Raw genomic sequence first — 22,039 nt, forward strand, 5'->3', positions numbered from 1 at the left:
TGGATCAGTGTCAGTGATGGGGCAAAAGTCACATGGTGAACCAGATTTCATCAGGTGATCTCAAACTCAATAAATTCATCCAGGATGAGGTACATTTTAGGCCTTCATACATACATCTTGAATTTCACAAATGAAACTGCTGGCTACAACCAGATTTTTATGCCACGCTTGTTGAGAACAAGATAACCTTGCAGTTGCTGGTTTCATTGTGTTTTTCTTGTTTTGTTTTTGAATACAGAATTAATGGAAATGGTGATTCCAGAGGAGGAAACCGACAGATCTGGAGACGATATATTTCCAGAGAAATCAATGTTGAATAATAAGAGAGAGCAACTTTATACAAAAGGCGTGCAATATCTTCAGCAGGGAAAGTTAGAGGCTGCTCTAAAATCTTTTCAAAACTGTCTTCAAGGTCTGACTGAGACTGACAGTTTTGTTTCCTTACCACAGTGTCTACATCAGGTAAAGTAACTAATACTGTCATATATAGATGAATACCTTTCCGCACAGCAATCTGTTTTAGTTAAATTAAATGGAATTTACTCAGCAAAAAGAATCAAATGATATTTTGTTGTATATCAATTTATTTTTGTCAAATGTGTTTACTTTGACATATGAGGAGAGACACCCCAGGTTGTTCTTCAAAATCAATATCTTGGGGAGTACCATTGACCGGAAACTTAATTGGAGCAGCCATATAAATACTGTGGTTGCAGGAGCAGGTCAGTGGCTAGGAATTCTGCGGCGAGTAACTCACCTCCTAACTTTCCAAAGCTTGTCCACCATCTACAAGACACAAGTCAGGAGTGTAATGGAATTCTCTCCACTTGCCTGGATGAGTGAAGCTCCAAAAACACTCAAGAATCTTGATACATCCAGGACAAAGCAGCCTGCTTGATTGGCACCCCATCCACCACCTTGAACATTCACTCCCTCCAGCATGGGCACAGTGGCAGCAATGAGTATCATATGCAAGAAGCATTGCAGCAACTCACCAAGGCTCTTTCAACAGCACATTCTAAACCCGCGAGCTCTACCACCTAGAAGAACAAGAGCAGTAGGCACATGGGAACACTACCACCTGCATGGAAACCTCCAAGCCATACACTATCCTGACTAGGAACTATATTGCCGTTCCTTCACTGTTGCTGGGTCAAAATCTGGAACTCCCTTTCTAACAACACTGTCGGTGTATTGACACCACATGGACTGCACCACCTTCTCAAAGGCAATTCGAGATGGGCAATAAATGCTGTCCTTGCCAGTGACACCCACATCCCATGAAGGAATAAAAATAAAAACATCCCCCTTAATTTGAGATGGATATTCCTTCCAGCACCATATTAGAATGTGGCTTATCAGTGAGCCAAAAGTGTCTATGCTACTTTCCATAAATAACAATACCATGACATACCAATTGAAAGAAGAGGACCACTAAGAGTCAGTGACTTTAATGACGAGTTATTTTCCAATAAGCTCCTCTGTTGATTATCATATAATATAGGTTGCATTTTCATAATAATCTAGCAGCAACTTTGTTTCATGGACACTAACAAAGGCTGATAAAATATGTGCTCTTACACACTATTATCAATGGATATCAACTTGTTTAACTTGAGGTCAAGGCGACAGAAATAAGGCATTCCACCCAACCAACAATTCTTCAACTATGACGAAAACAAAATACTCTGGATTCTGGAAATCTGAAATAAAAAGAGAAATCTGTGGAGATATAAACAGAGTTAACGTTTTAGGGTGATGACCTTTCAACAGAGCTAGAAGGTGATGGCAATGGACAGCTTTTAAGCGATGACTGAACCAGGGAAAGAACCTGTGACAAGGTGACAGGCAGGAGTAATTAAATGATAAAAGGATGATAATAGACTAAACATGGAAATAATAGGGTCATTAAGGGATGTAAATGATTACTGAAAGCGCAAGAGGAAATAAATGATTAAGATCTAATATTGTTAAACTTGATGTTAAACCGAAGGCTATAAAGAACCTAATAGAAAGATGACGTGCTATTCCTCGAGATAGTATTGAGCTTCACTGAAACAGGATAGATAGAAGGCCAAAAATGGAATGGGATGGAGAATTAAGCGACCAAAGCTCAGGGTCAAGCTTGCGGACTGAATGGAGGTGTTCAGCAAAGTGATCACCAATCTACATTTGATCTACCCAATGTAGAGGACATTGCATTGTGAACATACAGGAAATAAGGTGGGAGAAAATATAATCAAAGTAGCTATGGGAGTCAGTGGGTATGCACTGGATGTTGATGGGAAGCCTATCCGCAGAAATGGAGATGGAGAAGTTGAGGAAGGGAAAGGTAGAATCGCTGCATGTAGGTATTGTAAAAATCTTACATACAATGAAGTGTAGTGATTGGTGGTGATTATCTATCTGTATAATATTTTGTGTTCAATGTATCAGTAGATTCACCTTTGATGGTGCGATTGGTTTAATTTTCACTACTCATATTGCACACAAAATTGATCAATATTGCCTCAGTTTACACTGCTGGTCCTTAATTTGTCCCTAGGAACACCTCTACCTCCCTAGCTCAACCAAGGCCTTCTACTGACCCACATCCTGCACTTTGTAGTTCCCAGTTCCAAGTTGACACCAAATCTCCAGTATTCCACCTGTGCTTCAACTTGAGCCTTGCATTCCACTGCATCCTCTCTCCAGCTGCCAACTCACCCAACTGTTCGGTGCACTGGCCCACACAGCTGCCCTGCTCCACTACTCCACTCTAGCACCTGACTATCTATAAATAATGCTGCAGAAAATACACTAGTATCTATAAGAGAAATGAAAAAAGTCAAAAAAGTAATTTATAATTATATCCTGCTATTGTCATTAGACTTTACTATACATTGATATTTGAAGTTAAGAATAATTGCACATTAATCAGCAGACCGTAGGGTATGAGCACATCAAAAGGTGGGCACTTAAATTGTACATTCACATATAAAGTTATGTTTTTTTGCCATTCACGATTGGTGGACAGAAAATCGAGCCTGATAATGAGTTATAAATGTAGAATTTTTCTAGAATGAAAGTGCCATTTATAATCCTCTTGAGATATTGGTTCTAAAGTTCTGTTGAATCATAATTTATATTTTCTACAAGTGATAAATGCATGCATTTCTGCTTTACAATCTATTATGACTAATAAAGTTTTTTTATTAATTGTTTTAAGTATGTCTAATCTAAGTTGAGGATGACTTTAAATTTGCATAGTAATTGAAACAGTCCATGAAGGATGATTATTATGTCTCATTATTCTTAAGCATTTTAGACTGATTAGCCATGTCAAGTCAAAGGATTCAAGGCTTTGGAGCTGGACTCACAGCTCAGACATACAAATTACACCAATCAGTTCAGCACAGTTGGGAAACATGAACAATCAAGACATTAATCAAAGGCAAAGGAGATAAATTGATTTTCACTCTGCTGTTTAAACAATTGCTAGTTTATATTGTATCTGCAGAACATTTCATTCATCGGAAATGGTGCTAAATGACTAAATATAGCATGAACAATGCATTCAGGAGTAAATATTCTCCATCGGCTATAAGTGAGGGAACTCTAAGTGAAACTTTTTTAAAAAACGATCCCTTTGCTACTTCTGTCCTAAAGGCAGTAACTCACATTGTGGAATATTTTGCAATCATTAAATCACTCTTTTGATTAATATCATAATTGAGTCATACCTCATTTTCTTTCAGTCAAAATAATATTGGTTACATAGACATTTGAAGTTGAAATGGAGTTTGGGAGGTAAAAGTAAACATTTTTCATATTCTTGTCTTTGCTCCTTTTCTTTTTATCTACATTTCAGCTGTTGTTCAAACCTACAAAGAAGCATGACTATAGATGATCAAAAGGCAGAGCTAGTAGAAGCTGTTACTGTGGATGTCATCTGTTCAGTGATAAAACAACAACGACAGTACAGTGACCATAATACATCTATGGAAATTACATTAGTAGGGGCATGTTTGTCTCAGATTAGACTTACAAGAATGATGCTGAAGGCCTGAATTAATTTTAAGAGGCCAACCATGATATAATGAGTGGGTGCTGTGAATAGATGGGCTTGTATGACGAAACAGCAATCAAGAAAAACTGGACGAAACTATAGAAGTGAAACCTTCCAGGCTAGACATTAGCCAAGAGGGGAGAAAAGGAAAACTGCAAATGTGCTGTTCATTTGGACCATTATTGAATTTGCCTTTGATTCTTCAATTATATTGACCTAATAATACCCAATGTCATAATGAAATATTTTGACTATTATCCATTTCCTTTACAAACACAGTGATCAATGCATTACAGCATCGTCCAGAGCTTACTAATAATGAATAATAAATTTATTAATCAATAACACTGTTCAATACATAGATCTAAAACAGGAGTTCATTATCCTTATTAAAATAGCAAAGTCGAGGAAACATTGTGCAGTAGTGCTTTCTGCCACTGGCTATCTCTAGCATCTGCTGTAATGATATAATTACTATGTATATTGGTAAAACATCAAATTCTTAACTGGTGAAGGAGCAAAAGCCCTATGTGTATCAGTGAAACTAATATTTGCACTCGATGCTAATACATAATTGGTTGCTGTGCTGAAAGAGCTAAGGCTATAATCACTGGTCAGCAGAGTATATAAATAGGTGCACTTCCGAATGGGATAGTAGCTAAAAAAAACAATTTTACAGTATTTCCCTTTTCATCTCACCTACAATAGTGGATATAAGTACATATAAATTTTGGGCTTATCTCTAATCCAGCAGAAAAGCTACCAAAATTAGTTTTTCACTTTACATGCATTGCTAAAATTTACTCGGAGAAAGGGGCCAATCTTATGTCGGCAGTTGGTTACTGCGTTATTTAATAGTAAATCAAAATTCACGAATATTCTTTTTTTCTTTTTTTCAGATAGCAAAAATTTATCTCCAAGATGAAGACTGTATTCTTTTATTATGATGCTGAACACAACCTGCAGCCAAACACTGCCCATGGTGTTACCAGTTTACAATTGCCAGTTAGACCAGTAAATAAACTGAGGGTGTTGCCAGTTTTGTCAAATAACAAATAAAAGGAAAATACTGCTGATGCTGGAAATCTGAAATTAAAACAGAAAGGGCTGGAAATACTCAGCAGTTCAGGCAGCATCTATGGAGAGACAAGCAGAGTTAACGTTTCAGGTCTGTGACCTTTCATCAGACGAAAGATGCATGGTCACAGACCTGAAACGTTAACTGATTCTTTCTCCACAGATGCTGCCAGACCTGCTGACTATTTCCAGCACATTCTTTTTTTATTTCATCAAAGAGCAAATCGGATTTTTTTTTCCAGAAACTACCGTTGCAGGCACCTATCCGTAATCCGTAGTTGCAGTATGTAGCACATTTCAGAATGCTCTTTTCTTGTCTTTAATGTTCTGTTTTTGGCAAGTTGCCTTATCTAACTATCCTTTTCTGATGTACGAATATTTTCAGTTTAACTTTTTTTAAATTACAATATGGTTTACTGAGCCTGTGTATGAATGGATTTGATATTTGAAGCTAAAAACATATAGTTTATGGGATACAATTTTGAAAGTAGTAGTTAACATACAGGTCACACGCTTTTATCTCTTTCCTGTGCTTAGGACCTGAATGCATAATCTAGGCTGACACTTCACTGCACCTTGTTCCGAAGAAGGGTCACTGACCCGAAACGTTAACTCTGCTTCTCTCTCGACAGATGCTGCCAGACCTGCTGAGTATTTCCAGCATTTCTTGTTTTTATTTCAGATTTCCAGCATCCGCAGTATTTTGCTTTTAATTCTTTGGGTGTTTGAGATGCTGCAACAATGTGGTAAGGTGTTACATAAACAGTTTTCTCTCCCTTTTTACTGATGTTTGTGCTCTATCACACTTGAATATACATGGTCTCTGTCTAAATCTCTCCTTTTCACACTCTCTCTTTCCCCCTCTTTCTCTTCCCAACCCCCTTCATGAAGCTAAAGGTAATTGTGGAAATTAAAGTATTGCGCCTGCCAAACTATGACCCAGAACAAAGTTTTTCTTGGAAATACATGTAGCTTTACAAAGTTAATACATTTAAGAGAACAAGACAATACGTGTATTTAATCTATGAAAAGTACATATGCATGGTTGCATAGAAAAGTATCATTAAAAGTATTGTTAAGTAGAATTTGTCGGCATGAGTTTATTTTTTTTTTATGAGTTTGTGAAAAGTAACACCAGGGTTAAAGAACTTCACCCTTAAATAAACAGATAATCGAGCTCTGCAATTTGTTCAGGCTGAAAAAATGTACTATGAAACAGCTTTGATCAATCTCACTGCAATGATGGAAGAATTAGGTAAGTCTCTTATTTTGCCTTTATCTCGTGCAGGACATTCTGAATTTATATTCTGAAAGAAATGCATTTTTGTTTCATAAATGTGTTTTAAACTTTAGTTTAAAAAAGCTCTAGTATTACTCAGTTGCAATTTTTTATTGTATAAAAATTGAGTTGAGTATTCTGTAATTTGTATCCTGTGTAGCTTTATATTTCATTACCTTTTTATGATTGTTCTACCTAGATTTCAAACAATAACTTGAACTGAACATTTACTACTTCTGACACAAAAGTTAGTTACAGTGAATTTAAAATTTGCTAACTGTTTATGGTTAGCTTTTCTGTGTCTGATTCACTCCTGGCAAACTCAGAAAGTTTGCATAGATTAACTGCTTTCAAAATAGAGTTTTTCCAATGTGAAATGTTGACATACAGATTTTCTATTATAAAAGGCTGATATAGGATATAAAGGTAATGTACACATATATTGCACACAGTAAGTAAACTTTTAATTCACTAGTTTATCTCTCATGGCATTGCACAAGGGAGTCAAGACATTGAACTCCACAGGACGTGGGGATAGAGAGTAATTGGACCAGAGCTGAGTAAGGACTGTTATGGTAGTGGGTATAAGAAGCTGTAGGGTGAAGCTGGAATAGTACGGAGGGGAAAAAGGTGGGATAGAGGGAGAGATAGAAGATACAATGGATTGTATGGAGGGGATAGGTAGAGTGGGGTTAGAAACCTGGGTAGAAAGGTAGAACAAATTAGAAGTCAGGAGGAGAGGATAAAAGAGTTCTATGTTGCAAGGGCTGAAGGGGAAGATAGAGCATTGTAAATGGTTAGAAAAGAGTTGGAGGTGGGGGAGAGGGGGAGGAGTGGGAGAGAATTGAATGTTACCAGATGATATTGGAGTGGGGCTGGAGCTCGAATGAAGTGGCTGTACTGCTGAGACCATTGAGATCACAAGAGAAGGAGAGACAGCAAAGGTGGTAGAGTGAAAGGCAAAGAGAGGGAGTGGGCAAGGACTGGCAAGTGGAAGCAAGGAAGAGGAACTTGATCAGCAACATAAGGAGTCAAGTGTGGAAGCATACTCAGACAAAAGCGTCTGTCAAGATTTTTGTTAAATGTTGATCAAGCATAGCAAAACCTGAGAGAACTGAGCCAGCAGGTATAGGGAGGGAGCCATACACTGTTTACTGGGCAGGGGCAGTGAGAAGGGGTTGATTGCAGATGTTGACCAGAGGCAACGTTAGATGAGGACAGTGTGTCTCTTGTCTCTGTCTCCGTTTCTTTCTCTTTCTCTCTCATATATCCCTGCTTGTGTCTGTCAACACAAAAGTGTGTCGTGAGAGCTGATTTTTTTTCTGTCTCACTCAGACATACACGGCTTTTTTTTTGGAAAGAAGCACTATATAAATTTTAATTTAGTGAAAGTTTTGCAATTTTTCACCCTGCTTTGCAAAATATTTGAAGGAAGGCTACTGGGCAGAAAGACCTAGTTTTAAAAATCTTAGCAGTAAAGCTGACTGAACAGTATTAATCACCACCACCCTGCCCCACCCCACCCTTCCCTCCTCCCATCACTTTCCTGGCTCCACCCTTTACTTCCTCATTTCTCCTTTTGCAGGCCGCTTTGCAATGTGTTGTGTAGTTTCTCTGCTTCTCTCATTGATAGCAAGAGAACAGTATAGAGGACAGGGCTTCCCCATGCCTAATAGTGCAAGGAAAAAGTTCTATTAGAACAGTAGGGTTTATATTTATATTACAGCCCTTTCACGAAAGCTCAGTGGTGAGGATAATATATTAGCATGGATAGCGGATAGGCCAAATAACAGGAAACAGAGTTAGGATAAACGGGTTATTTTCAGGTTGGTAAACTATAACTAGTGGTGTGCCACAGGGATCATTGCTGGGGCCTCAACTACTTACAATGTATATTAATGACATGGATGAAGGGACCGACTGTATTGTAGCCAAATTTGCTGATGATACAAAGATAGGTAGGAAAGCAAGTTGTGAAGAGGACACAAACAGTCTGCAGAGGGTTATAGATTGGTTAAGTGAGTGGGCAAAAATTCGGCAGACAGAGTATAATGTGAGGTTATCCACTTTAGCAGGAAGAATAAAAAGGAGAATATTATTTAAGTGGAGAGAGATTGCAAAATGCTGTTGTACAGAGGGATCCAGACATCCTCGTAGATGAATCACAGAAAGTTAGCATGCAGGTACAGCAAGTAATTAAGAAGGCAAATTGAATGTTGGCCTTTATTGCAAGGGGGATGGAGTATAGAAGTAGGGAAGTCTTGCTACAATTGTACAGGGTGTTGGTCAGACTGCACCTACAGTACTGCTACAATTTTGGTCTCCTTATTTATGGTGGGATATACTTGCATCGGAAGCAGTTCAGAGAAGGTTCAGTAGGCTGATTCCTGGGATGAAGGGGTTGTATTATGAGGACAGGTTGATCAGGTTCGGACTATACTCATTGGAGTTTAGAGGAATGAGAGGTGGTCTTATTGAAACATGTAAGATTCTAAGGGGGCTAGACAGGATAGATGCTGAGAGGATGTTTTACCCTCGGTGGCACAGTTTCAAAATAAGGGGTCTCCCATTTAAGATGGAGAGGAGGAGGCATTTCTTCTCTGGAATTTTCTACAGACAGTAGTGAACAAAGAACATTACAGCACAGGACCAGGCCATTCGGCCCTCCAAGCCTGCGCTGATCTTGATGCCTGCCTAAACGAAAACCTTCTGCACTTCCAGGGACCGTATTCCTCTATTCCCATCCTATTCAAGTGGAGGCTGGGTCATTGAATATATTCAAGGCTGAGTTACAAGGGAGTAAAGGGTTATGGGGGGCAGGCAGAAAAGTGGAGTTAAGGTCATAATCAGATTAGCCATGATCTTATTGCATAGTGCAGCAGGCTCGAGGGGCCAAATGGCCTACTCATGCTCCAATTTCTTATGTTCTTATGTATGACTTTTAGGATGCCTCTGTTTCCATATTGTTCCCTTGCTTTCTGAATGCTCTATCATCTAAATTTTCAAGTAGTCCTTTGCTGAAATGTAAAACCTGATTTTAACCCTTAAAATAATCTTAAACAGTTAAAATAGCCGCAGCCCTCTCCGTTCCCAATGTTTTCCCATAGGTTGCAAATCTAATCTGTTTCTGAGCAATTGAGTCGGACACCCAGCAGTAGGCAGGGGATGGTCCTTCTTTAAATATGGAGAATTGCCTCTGATTAGGTCATCAAGGCTTGACTGCAATTTTAACCTGAGGTCAGTGTTAGCAAAACACAACAGCTTCCCGACCAGGCCAAACTGGCAGAAAACTGATACTGGGCCAGAAGTGGCCCATAGTGGTGGGGAATTTTTAATATTTCCCTGTCTCCATGTGGACCAGGAGGAGCAGGTGTGCTCCTCTGGGTCCAAAAAGAAAACATGAGGCTTTCCTGCTCCAGGATTCCCTGCCCTTCCCCTGACCATGATGCCCTCTCAATTTCTCTCCTAAGAACTTAGTTAACTGTCAGGCACTGTTCCTTCAGGTTCTCAGTGGTGGCACCCAAAGATTTGCCAGCCTAGTCAACTAGCTCTTCCTACTGGGTGCTTGTGGGAGTCTGATGGGGCTAAGGTAGATAAAGCCCAGAAATTAAAATCCCCCTGTCCTCACACTGCAGAAGGTGTGTTGGCTTGCTGTCCTTCTCAGTTACCACCTACATGACTCACATTGGGAGTTACAATTCAGGCTGTGGAGTTCAAAGTTCTGTGTAATTATATATTTACTAAATTCCTTTGATTGCTTACAGCCCAATGCTCTTGCAGTTTGGAAAAAAGTATAAAACAGGACTGCATTTCCTCAATTGCTTACCCTGTTCAATCATTAAGTTTAGTGCTTGTTTAATGCTGCCCACCAATACAAACTGTTTTGTGTGGCAGTTCAGCTATGGAATACCCCTTCAGTTTTATCCTCCAGCTGTTTCAGATATTGTACAATCAAAATGAATTCCAAACAGCAAAGATAGCATTATTATTTATGAAGTACAGAGCCTTTTACTGCCATTTTTAGCTGAACGCTTAATGTTTATCTAAAGTGGCAGGATGCCAATCTTTGGCATCTTTTTTTCCTACCAGCTGAGAACAGGGCTTAATGACGTATTGGTTTGATGGTGTTTTGTAATAGCTACAGATGAAGGAGAAAGTTGGAACTCCAGTGAAAAGTCTTCAATACAGGCCCAACTTGCCAGAGATTATAAGAAGCTGACCAAACTCTGCATCATGAGCAACAGGTAGGGCTAAAAAAACAGTACGTACTTTACTGTTTTAAACCAGTGGAGATTTTTATTTGCTTGTTATTGGCGAAGTGGAGATATATTTTATTAAGATTCAGTCAGGCCAATATCTGCTATCTGATTCAGTTGTTATGTTGCTGGCATTACAAATATAAATTACTCTGCAAACCTTTTGTGGTTTAGTTAAGCTGCAGTTTCTGCATTGATGTCACAGTAGTTGAGTTGATGCAAAGACCACAGTATAAAGCTAATATAAAATAAAAACAGAAAATGCTGGAAATATTCAGCAGGTCTGGCAGCATGGGGGAGGGTGGAAAAAGAACAAAAGAGAAGGTCTATTAAAGACGAGAGACAGACATTAAATGACATGAAGACCTTCCCTTTTGATCTTTATCCGCCCTCCCCCATTTGACCTACTTAAAACCTATTACTTTTCTAACATTTCCCAGTTCTGATGAAAGGTCATCGATCTGAAAAGTTGACTTTTTTTTTCCACAGATGCTGCCAGATCTGCTGAGTATTGCCAGCATTTTCTGTTTTCATTTCAGATTTCCACCATTTGCAGTAGAATCATAGAAATAGAAAGTTTAAAGCACAGAAAGAGGACACTTGGCCCATTGTGCCTCCGCCGATTTATAGGGCTGTATGCAAGAGTGCAATCATTAAAGAGTAAATTAAATGTATACAGTATATTAAATGTTATGGTGGCTGTTGCCCAACAAAATGCAATCTACAAGTAAGGTCATTGTATCTCATACAACAGATTTTGAGAAGTAGCTAACAGTAAGCCTGCACAGGAAGATCCCAGAATTTGGCAACATAGTGACAGCATTAGTGAAACACACACACTACTCTACTCACAAGCTCACCTCCCACAATATAGTGGGCAAGTGCTCATTTAGTATGAACGCTGCTTTAATACGGTGCATTTCACAAGGTGTTTCTAACCTACCCAATGCTCAGGAGTAGAGAAATATTTGTATATATTTTCTAAATTGACTAAGGGACAGTAAGCAGACAGTAGGGTGAATGGTTGTTTTTCAGACTGGAGGGAAGCACTGAGTGGTGTTCTCAGGGATCAGTATAAGAACCACTGCTCTTTTTGATATATATTAATGACTTGGACCTGGGTATACAGGGCACGATTTCAAAGTTTGCAGATGACGCGAAACTTAGAAATGTAGTGAACCATGAGGATGATAATACTTTACTTTTTTAACAGTATAACTCTAGTTTAAGGATGTGTAATGTACATTTTCACAACCAGCATGGGAGCACTTCAGAGAGATAGGGTGGAATTTTATGCACTCCCCCTTAGCAGGTTAGGGCCCCGCCACCATCCTGCCTGTGAACAGCCTTCTTGCCCCGCAGCCAATTGAGGCCCTTAACTGGGTAATAACCCCCTATTAAAGGCCTCTTCCTGCTCCAGCTGGTGCAATCTAACGGTGAGCAGCCAATTAACTCTCCACCATCCCTTTAAGGGAGATTCTGCCTCCAGAGCTGCCAGCCAATTAGAGGGCTTGCAGTTCTGCAGTACCGGCAACGCAACTGGGAGCGGTGGCTACTGCTAGTACTGCAAAAGGCCTGCAGTATCGAAGAAGGAGGAGACCCCAAGGCAGGTAACTGGGTTCAGGGTCACTGGAGCAATACAAGCAGGCCCAGTGATGGGGTGGGGGTTGGTGAGGGTTTGGGGGGGGGGGGGGTGGTCTAGGGGGGTTAGCGGCCATTGCCACCGAGGGTCCCTCTGGGGGCTATGGATTGCCCCCAAACGAGGGAGCACCACATGACCCCACTAGGAGGCAGCCAGTTCTCACCTGGCAGCATCTACACGCAGCAGCGGGCTCCTCAGCCATCGACAAAATTGGAGTGGAGACGGGAAGAGGCCCTTAAGTGGCCTTCCCCGCCCCGGACAAAATAGCAGGCGGCCCGGACAACATAGGGAATGGCACCCCTTGCTATTTTGTTTGCTCCAAACCCTACCTTTGTTCCCGTCTCCAAGGGCAGTATAAAATCCTGCCCAACGTTTCGGGTTGATGCCCTTTCATCAGAACCTGATCATGAAATGTCTTCAACCTGAAAGGTTAACACTGTTTCTCTCTCCACAGATGCTGCCAGATCTGCTGAGTATTTCCAGCAATTTCTGTTTTGGTACCAGATTACTCCGTCTTTACACCCCACCACTGACATCTGCCTCTCAGCTACTATGCCCTGTCCCTTGGAACTCCTCTGTTCAGTGTCCATTCTTTGACCACTGCTATAGAAATGTAAATTGTTGGTTGCTTTTTTTAAATTCATTCATGGGATGTGGGTGTCGCTGGCTAGACCAGCATTTATTGCCCATCCCGAATTGCCCTTGAGAAAGTGGCGGTGAGCTGCCTTCTTGAACCGCTGCAGTCCATGTGGGGTAGGTACACCCACAGTGCTTTTAGGAAGGGAGTTCCAGGATTTTGACCCAGTGACAGTGAAGGAACGACGATACAGTTCCAAGTCAGGATGGTGTGTGACTTGGAGGGGAACTTGCAGGTGGTGGTGTTCCCATGCATTTGCTGCCCTTGTCCTTCAAGTTGGTAGAGTTTGCAGGTTTGGAAGGTGCTGCCTAAGGAGCCTTGGTGCGTTGCTGCAGTGCATCTTGTAGACGGTACACACTGCTGCCACCGTGCGTCGGTGGTGGAGGGAGTGAATGTTTGAGGATGGGGTGCCAATCAAGCGGGCTGCTTTGTCCTGGATGGTGTCGAGTTTCTTGTGTTGTTGGAGCTGCACTCATCCAGGCAAGTGGAGAGTATTCCATCACACTCCTGACTTGTGCCTTGTAGATGGTGGACAGATTTTGGAGAATCAGGAGATGAGTTACACGCCTCAGGATTCCTAGCCTCTGACCTGCTCTTGTAGCCACAGCATTTATATAGCTACTCCAGTTCAGTTTCTGGTCAATGGTAGCCCCTAGGATGTTGATAGTGGGGGATTCAGCGATGGTAATACCAGTGAATGTCAAGAGGAGATGGTTAGATTCTCTCTTGTTGGAGATGGTCATTGCTTGGCACTTGTATGGTGCAAATGTTACTTGCCATTATCAGCCCAAGCCTGGATATTGTCCAGGTCTTGCTGCATTTCTACACGGACTGCTTCAGTATCTGAGGGTTCGCGAATGATGCTGAACATTTTGCAATCATCAGCGAACATCCCTACTTCTGATCTTGTAATTGAAGGAAGGTCATTGATGAAGCAGTTGAAGATGGTTGGGCCCAGGACACTACCCTGAGGAACTCCTGCAGTGATGTCCTGGAGTACAGATGATTGACAAAGAACAAAGAACAGTACAGCACAGGAACAGGCCATTCGGCCCTCCAAGCCTGTGCCGATCTTGATGCCTGTCTAAACTAAAACCTTCTGCATTTCCGGGGACCGTATCCCTCTATTCCCATCCTATTCATGTATTTGTCAAGATGCCTCTTAAACGTCATTATCATACCTGCTTCCACCACCTCCTCCGGCAGCAAGTTCCAGGCATTCACCACCCTCTGTATAAAGAACTTGCCTCGCACACCCCCTCTAAACTTTGCCCCTCTCACCTTAAACCTATGTCCCCGAGTAACTGACTCTGCCACCCTGGGAAAAAGCTTCTGACTATCCGCTCTGTCCATGCCGCTCATAACTTTGTAAACCTCTATCATGTCGCCCCTCCACCTCCGTCGTTCCAGTGAAAACAATCCGAGTTTATCCAACCTCTCCTCATAGCTAATGCCCTCCAGACCAGGCAACATCCTAGTTAACCTCCTCTGTACCCTCTCCAAAGCCTCCACGTCCTTCTGGTAGTGTGGCGACCAGAATTGCACACAATATTCTAAGTGTGGCCTAACTAAAGTTCTGTACAGCTGCAACATGACTTGCCAATTTTTATACTCTATACCCCGACCGATGAAGGCAAGCATGACTTATGCCTTCTTGACTACCTTATCCACCTGCGTTGCCACTTTCAGTGACCTGTGGACCTGTACGCCCAGATCTCTCTGCTAGTCAATACTCCTAAGGGTTCTGCCATTTACTGTATACTTCCCACCTGCATTAGATCTTCCAAAATGCATTACCTCACATTTGTCTGGATAAAACTCCATCTGCCATTTCTCCGCCCAAGTCTCCAACCGATCTATATCCTGCTGTATCCTCTGACAATCCTAATCACTATCCGCAACTCCACCAACCTTTGTGTCATCCACAATCTTACTAATCAGACCAGCTACATTTTCCTCCAAATCATTTATATATACTACAAAGAGCAAAGGTCCCAGCACTGATCCCTGCGGAACAACACTAGTCACATCCCTCCATTCAGAAAAGCACCCTTCCACTGCTACCCTCTGTCTTCTATGACAGAGCCAGTTCTGTATCCATCTTGCCAGCTCACTTCTGATCCCGTGTGACTTCACCTTTTGTACCAGTCTGCCATGAGGGACCTTGTCAAAGGCTTTACTGAAGTCCACATAGATAACATCCACTGCCCTTCCTTCATCAATCATCTTTGTCACTTCCTCAGAAAACTCAATCAAGTTAGTGAGACACGACCTCCCCTTCACAAAACCATGCTGCCTCTCGCTAATTTGTTTCCAAATGGGAGTAAATCCTGTCCCGAAGAATCCTCGCTAATAATTTCCCTACCACTGATGTAAGGCTCACCAGCCTATAATTTCCTCGATTATCCTTGCTACCCTTCTTAAACAAAGGAACAACATTGGCTATTCTCCAGTCCTCTGGGACCTCACCTGTAGCCAATGAGGATGCAAAGATTTCTGTCAAGGCCCCAGCAATTTCTTCCCTTGCCTCCCTTAGTATTCTGGGGTAGATCCCATCAGGCCCTAGGGACTTATCTACCTTAATGCTTTGCAAGGCACCCAACACCTCCTCCTTTTTGACAATGAGATGACTGAGACTATCTACACTCCCTTCCCTAGGCTCATCATCCACCAAGTCCTTCTCTTTGGTGAATACTGATGCAAAGTACTCATTTAGTACCTCGCCCATTTCCTCTGGCTCTACACAGATTCCCTTCTTGAGCGGGCCAACCCTTTCCCTCGTTACCCTCTTGCTCTTTATATATGTATAAAAAGCCTTGGGATTATCCTTAATCCTGTTTGCCAATGACTTTTCATGACCCCTTTTAGCCCTCCTGACTCCTTGTTTAAGTTCCTTTCTGCTGTCTTTATATTCCTCAAGGGATTAGTTTGTTCCTAGCCTTCCAGCCCTTACAAATGCTTCCTTTTTCTTTTTGACTAGGCTCACAATATCCCGCGTTATCCAAGGTTCCCGAAACTTGCCAAACTTATCCTTCTTCCTCACAGGAACATGCTGGTCCTGGATTCTAATCAGCTGACGTTTGGAAGACTCCCACATGTCAGATGTTGATTTACCCTCAAACAGCCGCCCCCAATCTAAATTCTTCAGTTCCTGCCTAATATTGTTATAATTAGCCTTCCCCCAATTTAGCACCTTCACCCAAGGACTACTCTTATCCTTATCCACAAGTACCTTAAAACTTATGGAATTATGGTCACTGTTCCCGAAATGCTCCCCTACTGAAACTTCGACCACCTGGCTGGGCTCATTCCCCAATACCAGGTCCAGTACGGCCCCATCCCTAGTTGGACTATTGTTTCAAGAAGCCCTCCTGGATGCTGCTTACAAATTCTGCCCCATCTAAGCCCCTAGCACTAAGTGAGTCCCAGTCAATATTGGGGAAGTTAAAATCACCCACCACTACAACCCTCTTACCTTTATATCTTTCCAAAATCTGTCTGCATATCTGCTCCTCTACCTCCTGCTCTACTGTTGGGAGGCCTGTAGTAAACCCCCAACATCGTGGCTGCACCCTTCCTATTCCTGAGCTCCACCAATATTGCCTCGCTGCACGACCCCTCCGAGGTGTCCTCCCGCAGTCCAGCTGTGATATTCTCCTGAACAAGTAATGCAACTCCCCCACCCCTTTTACATCCCCCTCTATCCCGCCTGAAGCTTCTAAATCTTGGAACATTTAGCTGCCAATCCTGCCCTTCCCTCAACCAAGTCTCTGTAATAGCAACAACATCATAGTTCCAAGTACTAATCCAAGGTCGAAGTTCATCTGTCTTACCTGTTATACTTCTCACATTGAAACAAATGCACTTCAGACCACCAGTCCCGCTGTGCTCCGCAACATCTCCCTGCCTGCTCTTCCTCTTAGTCTTACTGGCCTTATTTACTAGTTCCCCCTCACTTATTTCACTTGCTGTCCTGCTGCTCTCGTTCCCACCCCCCTGCCACACTAGTTTAAACCCTCCCCAGTGACACTAGCAAACCTCGCAGCCAGGATATTTGTGCCCCTCCAGTTTAGATGCAACCCAGCCTTATTGTACAGGTCCCATCTGTCCCTGAAGAGATCCCAATGGTCCAGATATCTGAAACCCTCCCTTCTACACCAGCTATTCAGCCACCTGTTTAGCTGCACTATCTTCCTATTTCTAGCCTCACTGGCACGTGGCACAGGGAGTAATCCCGAGATTACAACCCTAGAGGTCCTGTCTTTTAACTTTCTGCCTAACTCCCTAAACTCCCCCTGCAGGACCTCGTCACTCTTCCTGCCTATGTCATTGGTATCGATGTGTACCACAACAGCTGGCTGTTCACCCTCCCCCTTCAGAATGCCCCCTGTCCGTTCAGAGACATCCTTGACCCTGGCACCAGGGAGGCAACATACCATCCTGGAGTCTCTTTCACGTCCACAGAAGCGCCTATCTGTGCCCCTGACAATAGAGTCCCCTATAACCATTGCTCTTCCGCGCTTATTCCCTCCCTGCTGAACAGTGCCAGCCATGGTGCCACTGCTCTGGCTGCTGCTGTTTTCCCCTGATAGGCCACCCCCCCCCAACAGTATCCAAAACGGTATACTTGTTAGAGAGGGGGATAGCCACAGGGGATTCCTGCACTGACTGCCTTCCCCTTCTAGCGGTCACCCATCTATCTGCCTGCATCTTGGGTGTAACCACTTCTCCAAAACTCCTGTCTATGACACTCTCTGCCACCTGCATGCTCCTAAGTGCATCCAGTTGCCACTCCAACTGATCCATGCGGTCTGTGAGGAGCTGCAACTGGGTACACTTCCTGCAGATGTAGTCGTCCAGAACGCTGGAAGCGTCACGGTCCTCCCACATCTCACAGGTGAAGCACTTCACCCCTCTAACTGTCATTTCAAGCATTAATTAAATTAATTTAAAATAAATAAATACTTACTAAATCGTTATAACTATATGGTCCCTAGTGCTAGATTCCTACTATAAATATTAAATGCTAACTAAATACAGTAACCTCCTCCCTCTGGTTTAGTTACTCTACTTATTAATTAGTTAATTAGAGTTTTAATCAATTTTTATCAATGTTTTATTTTCAAATTCAGTAAAAAAAAATTCCCTACCAGCCAATCAGGTCCCAGCTTTCCTGTGACATCACTTAGTTTTTATTACCAGAGGTAAGTTTTTTATACTTGCCAGTCCAGAACTCTGCCCTCCAAGTCTTCTCCCAGTCAGCTGTGCTCTTTGGAAGCTCTGGGCTCCACTCACTCTGAGGACAGGTAGGAAATGAAAGGAGCTCCTCGCTCCCTCCTTACCAAACTTCCTCACTTACCAAACTTCCACTGTAGTACTGTATTGCAAACCAAGACGGCACTCCATTGCAAACAAAGTTAGCACTGTAAGATGGCTCACTTTTATACTGACTCACTCTAGCCCCCTGAAAACTGGTTTAAACCAATTCTCTAATTAACAAGGTGCAGCTGCAAGCAGAGCCTGAGTGAACCCTGTTTAAAGCTGGTCTAAAACGCACCTTCCCCAACCCTAACAACAACTGTTAAGTTGATCTGCTAAATAAAAGACAGATTAGATTTAAGATAAAATTAAACCTTAATTATCCTCACTTACCAAACTTCCACTGTAGCACTCTATTGCAACCCTAGTCAGCACTCCAGTGCAAACTCCAACCATCTTCCTTTGCATTAGGTATGACTCCAGCCAGCGGAGAGTTTTCCTCCTGATTCCCATTGACTTCAGTTTTTCTCGGGCTCCTTGATGCCATACTTTGTCAAATGTTGCCTTGATGTCAAGGGTAGTCACTGTCACCTCACCACTTGAGTTCAGCTCTTTTGTCCATGTTTGAACCAAGGCTGTGATGAGATCAGGAACTGAGTGGCCCTGGCGGAACTCAAACTGAGCATCACTGAGCAGGTTATTGCTAAGCAAGTGCTGCTTGATGGTACTGTTGATGACGCCTTCCATCACTTTACTGATGATTGAGAGTAGACTGATGGGGCGGTAATTGGCCGGGTTGGACTTGTCCTGCTTTTTGTGTACAGGACATACCTGAGCAATTTTCCACATTGCAGGGTAGATGCCAGTGTTGTAGCTGTACTGGAACAGCTTGTCTAGGGGCATGGCAAGTTCTGGAGCACAGGTCTTCAGTACTATTGCTGGAATATTGTCAGGGCCCATAGCCTTTGCAGTATCCAGTGCCTTCAGTCGTTTCTTGATATCACGCAGGGTGAATCGAATTGGCTGAAGTCTGGCATCTGTAATGCTGGGGACTTCAGGAGGAGGCCGAGATGGAACATTAACTCGGCACTTCTAGCTGAAGATTGTTGCAAATGTTTCTGCCTTATCTTTCACACTAATGTGCTGGGCTCCCCCATCGTTGAGGATGGGGATGTTTGTGGAGCCGCCTCCTCCAGTTAGTTGTTTAATTGTCCACCACCCTTCACGGCTGGATGTGGCAGGACTGCAGAGCTTAGATCTGATCCGTTGGTTATGGGATCGCTTAGCTCTGTCTATTGCATGCTGCTTACGCAGTTTAGCATGCAAGTAGTCCTCTGTTGTAGCTTCACCAGGTTGGCACCTCATTTTTAGGTATGCCTGGTGCTGCTCCTGGCATGCCCTCCTGCACTCTTCATTGAACTAGGTTGGTCTCCTGGTTGATGGTAATGGTAGAGTGGGGGATATGTCGGACCATGAGGTTACAGATTATGGTTGAGTACAATTCTGCTGCTGCTGATGGCCCACAGTGCCTCATAGATGCCCAGTTTTGCATTGCTAGATCCATTCGAAATCTATCCTGTTTAGCATGGTGATAGTGCTGCACAACACGATGGACGGTATCCTCAATGTGAAAGCAGGACTTTGTCTCCACAAGGACTGTGCGGTGGTCACTCCTACCAACACTGTCATGGATAGATGCATCTGCAGCAGGCAGATTGGTGAGGACGAGGTCAAGTATGTTTTTCTGTCTTGTTGGTTCATGCACTTGTTGTGGAGCTTAGTTAATAGCGATAAGTTTGGTAATGCCAGTCATAGCTCCTTTGGTTTTATTTAAATAGTCAAGTGTTAAAGACCAACTAACCTACCAAAGTCGGACTACTGGAAGAATAAGTAGCATCATTGACTTTCTTAGGCAAGTACTGCAGCCTGGCTGAGACTGAAGCTGTTCACAACTTACTAAATATATTTTACACAGCCATGATCAATCAGTAAGTACTGGAATACTTCATGTCTAAACATTTTAGTGTTTTTAATACTGAATGATTAACACTGTTCTCAAATGATGTAATTCGTTTCTTTCAATATGCTGTATATGTTCTCTTTCCCCTCTGCCCCCGACCCAAAAAAAATTATTGTTGGATTATTGTTCTATGGGTATTGATTGGAGCATTAACATTAAACAGAATTGAAAATCATGAATGCTGTACTGCTAAGGTAGAAGTGCTAGAGGAGTAAAGTTATATAAATTATAAAATAGCTTAGCAATGGCTTAGGCAATTGCACGTTTGATGTAGTATTGAGTAAGGAAGTAGAAAGCCTCCCACTTTAATTTCTGGTCTGTGCTATAGAATCCATTATTAAGGAAGTAATAACAGGACATTTAGAAAGTCAAAATGCAATCCATCAGAGTCAGCATGGCTTTATGAAGGGTAAATCGTGTTTGACTAATTTGCTAGAGTTCTTCGAAGATGTAACAAGTAAAGTGGATAATGGGGATCCTGTAGATGTAGTATATCTGGACTTCCAGAAGGCATTTGATAAGGTGCCGCACAAGGTAAGATCACATGGGGTTAGGAGCAATTTATTGGCTTGGATAGGGGATTGGCTAACCAACAGAAAACAGAGAATCGTGATAAATGGGTCCTTTTCTGGTTGGCAAGATGTAACTAGTGGGGTGCCACAGGGTGCGGTCCTCGGGCCCCAACTATTTACAATCTATATTAATGACTTGGATGCAGGCATAGAAGGTACTATAGCCAGATTTGCAGATGACACTAAATAGTAAGTTGCAATAAAGAAATAAGAAATTTACAAACGGATATGGATAGGTTAGGTGAATGTGCCAAAATTTGGCAGATGGAGTTTAACGTGGATAAGTGTGAGGTTATCCATTTTGGTCGGAAGAATATAAAGGCAAATTATTATCTAAATGGAGAGAAACCTCAGAGTGCTTCAGTGCAGAGGGATCTGGGTGTCCTCGTGCATGAATCGCAGAAAACTAGTATGCAGGTGCAGCAGGTAATAAGGAAGGCAAATGGAATTTTGGCATTTATTACTAATGGAATAGAGTATAAAAGTAGGGGGCTGTTGCTGCAACTGTACCAAGCATTAGTGAGACCGCACCTGGAATATTGCACACAGTTTTGGTCCCCTTACTTGAGAAGGGATGTCGTTGCATTGGAGGCAGTTCAAAGGAGGTTCACTAGATTGATTCCAGAGATGAGGGGTTTGTCTTATGAAGAGAAATTGAGCAGTTTCGGCCTTTACTCTCTAGAGTTTAGAAGAATGAGAGGAGATCTAATTGAGGTATATAAGATGATTAAGGGGATTGACAAAGTAGATGTAGAGAGGATGTTTCCTCTGGTGGGGAAATCTAGAACAAGAGGTCATAGTTTTAGGATAAGGGGTAGCAGATTTAAAACAGAAATGAGGAGAAATTACTTCTCTCAAAGGGTCGTGAGTCTGTGGAATTCACTACCACAGAGTGCGGTGGATGCCGGGACATTGAGTAAATTTAAGGAGGAGATAGACAGATTTTTAATTAGTAATGGGTTGAAGGGTTATGGAGAATGGGCAGAAAAGTGGAGTTGAGGCCGAGATGAGATCAGCCATGATCGTATTGAATGGCGGGCAGGCTCAAGGGGCTGAATTGCCTACTCCTGCTCCTAGTTCTTATGTTCTTATGTTATATTAGTTGGTCTCAACCAGGCTGGTATTCAGGGTGCTATAACTTACCTCAGTACTCCCAAGCTTGGGGGAGGGAAACTTGGGGATGGTTCTCTTTCATGATCACTATCCACTAGGCCCTGTTAGAAGGGTACACATATTGTTACGTATTTTG

The 22,039-nt window shown here is 42.4% G+C and overlaps 1 protein-coding gene across 1 annotated transcript in view; it reads left to right on the top strand.

Moving 5' to 3' along the window:
- c9h14orf180 (chromosome 9 C14orf180 homolog) overlaps positions 1–22,039 on the top strand; it is a 99,181-nt gene that overhangs the window by 1,004 nt on the left and 76,138 nt on the right. Inside the window, exons 2-6 of the mRNA XM_068038148.1 lie at positions 239–371; positions 3,851–3,995; positions 4,952–5,062; positions 6,320–6,380; positions 10,543–10,648. Coding sequence (XP_067894249.1) covers positions 239–371; positions 3,851–3,995; positions 4,952–5,062; positions 6,320–6,380; positions 10,543–10,648 — 556 coding nt within the window. The remainder of the gene's footprint in view (positions 1–238; positions 372–3,850; positions 3,996–4,951; positions 5,063–6,319; positions 6,381–10,542; positions 10,649–22,039) is intronic.

This window comes from Heterodontus francisci, chromosome 9, assembly GCF_036365525.1.
Source record: "Heterodontus francisci isolate sHetFra1 chromosome 9, sHetFra1.hap1, whole genome shotgun sequence".
Classification (NCBI taxonomy): domain Eukaryota; kingdom Metazoa; phylum Chordata; class Chondrichthyes; order Heterodontiformes; family Heterodontidae; genus Heterodontus; species Heterodontus francisci.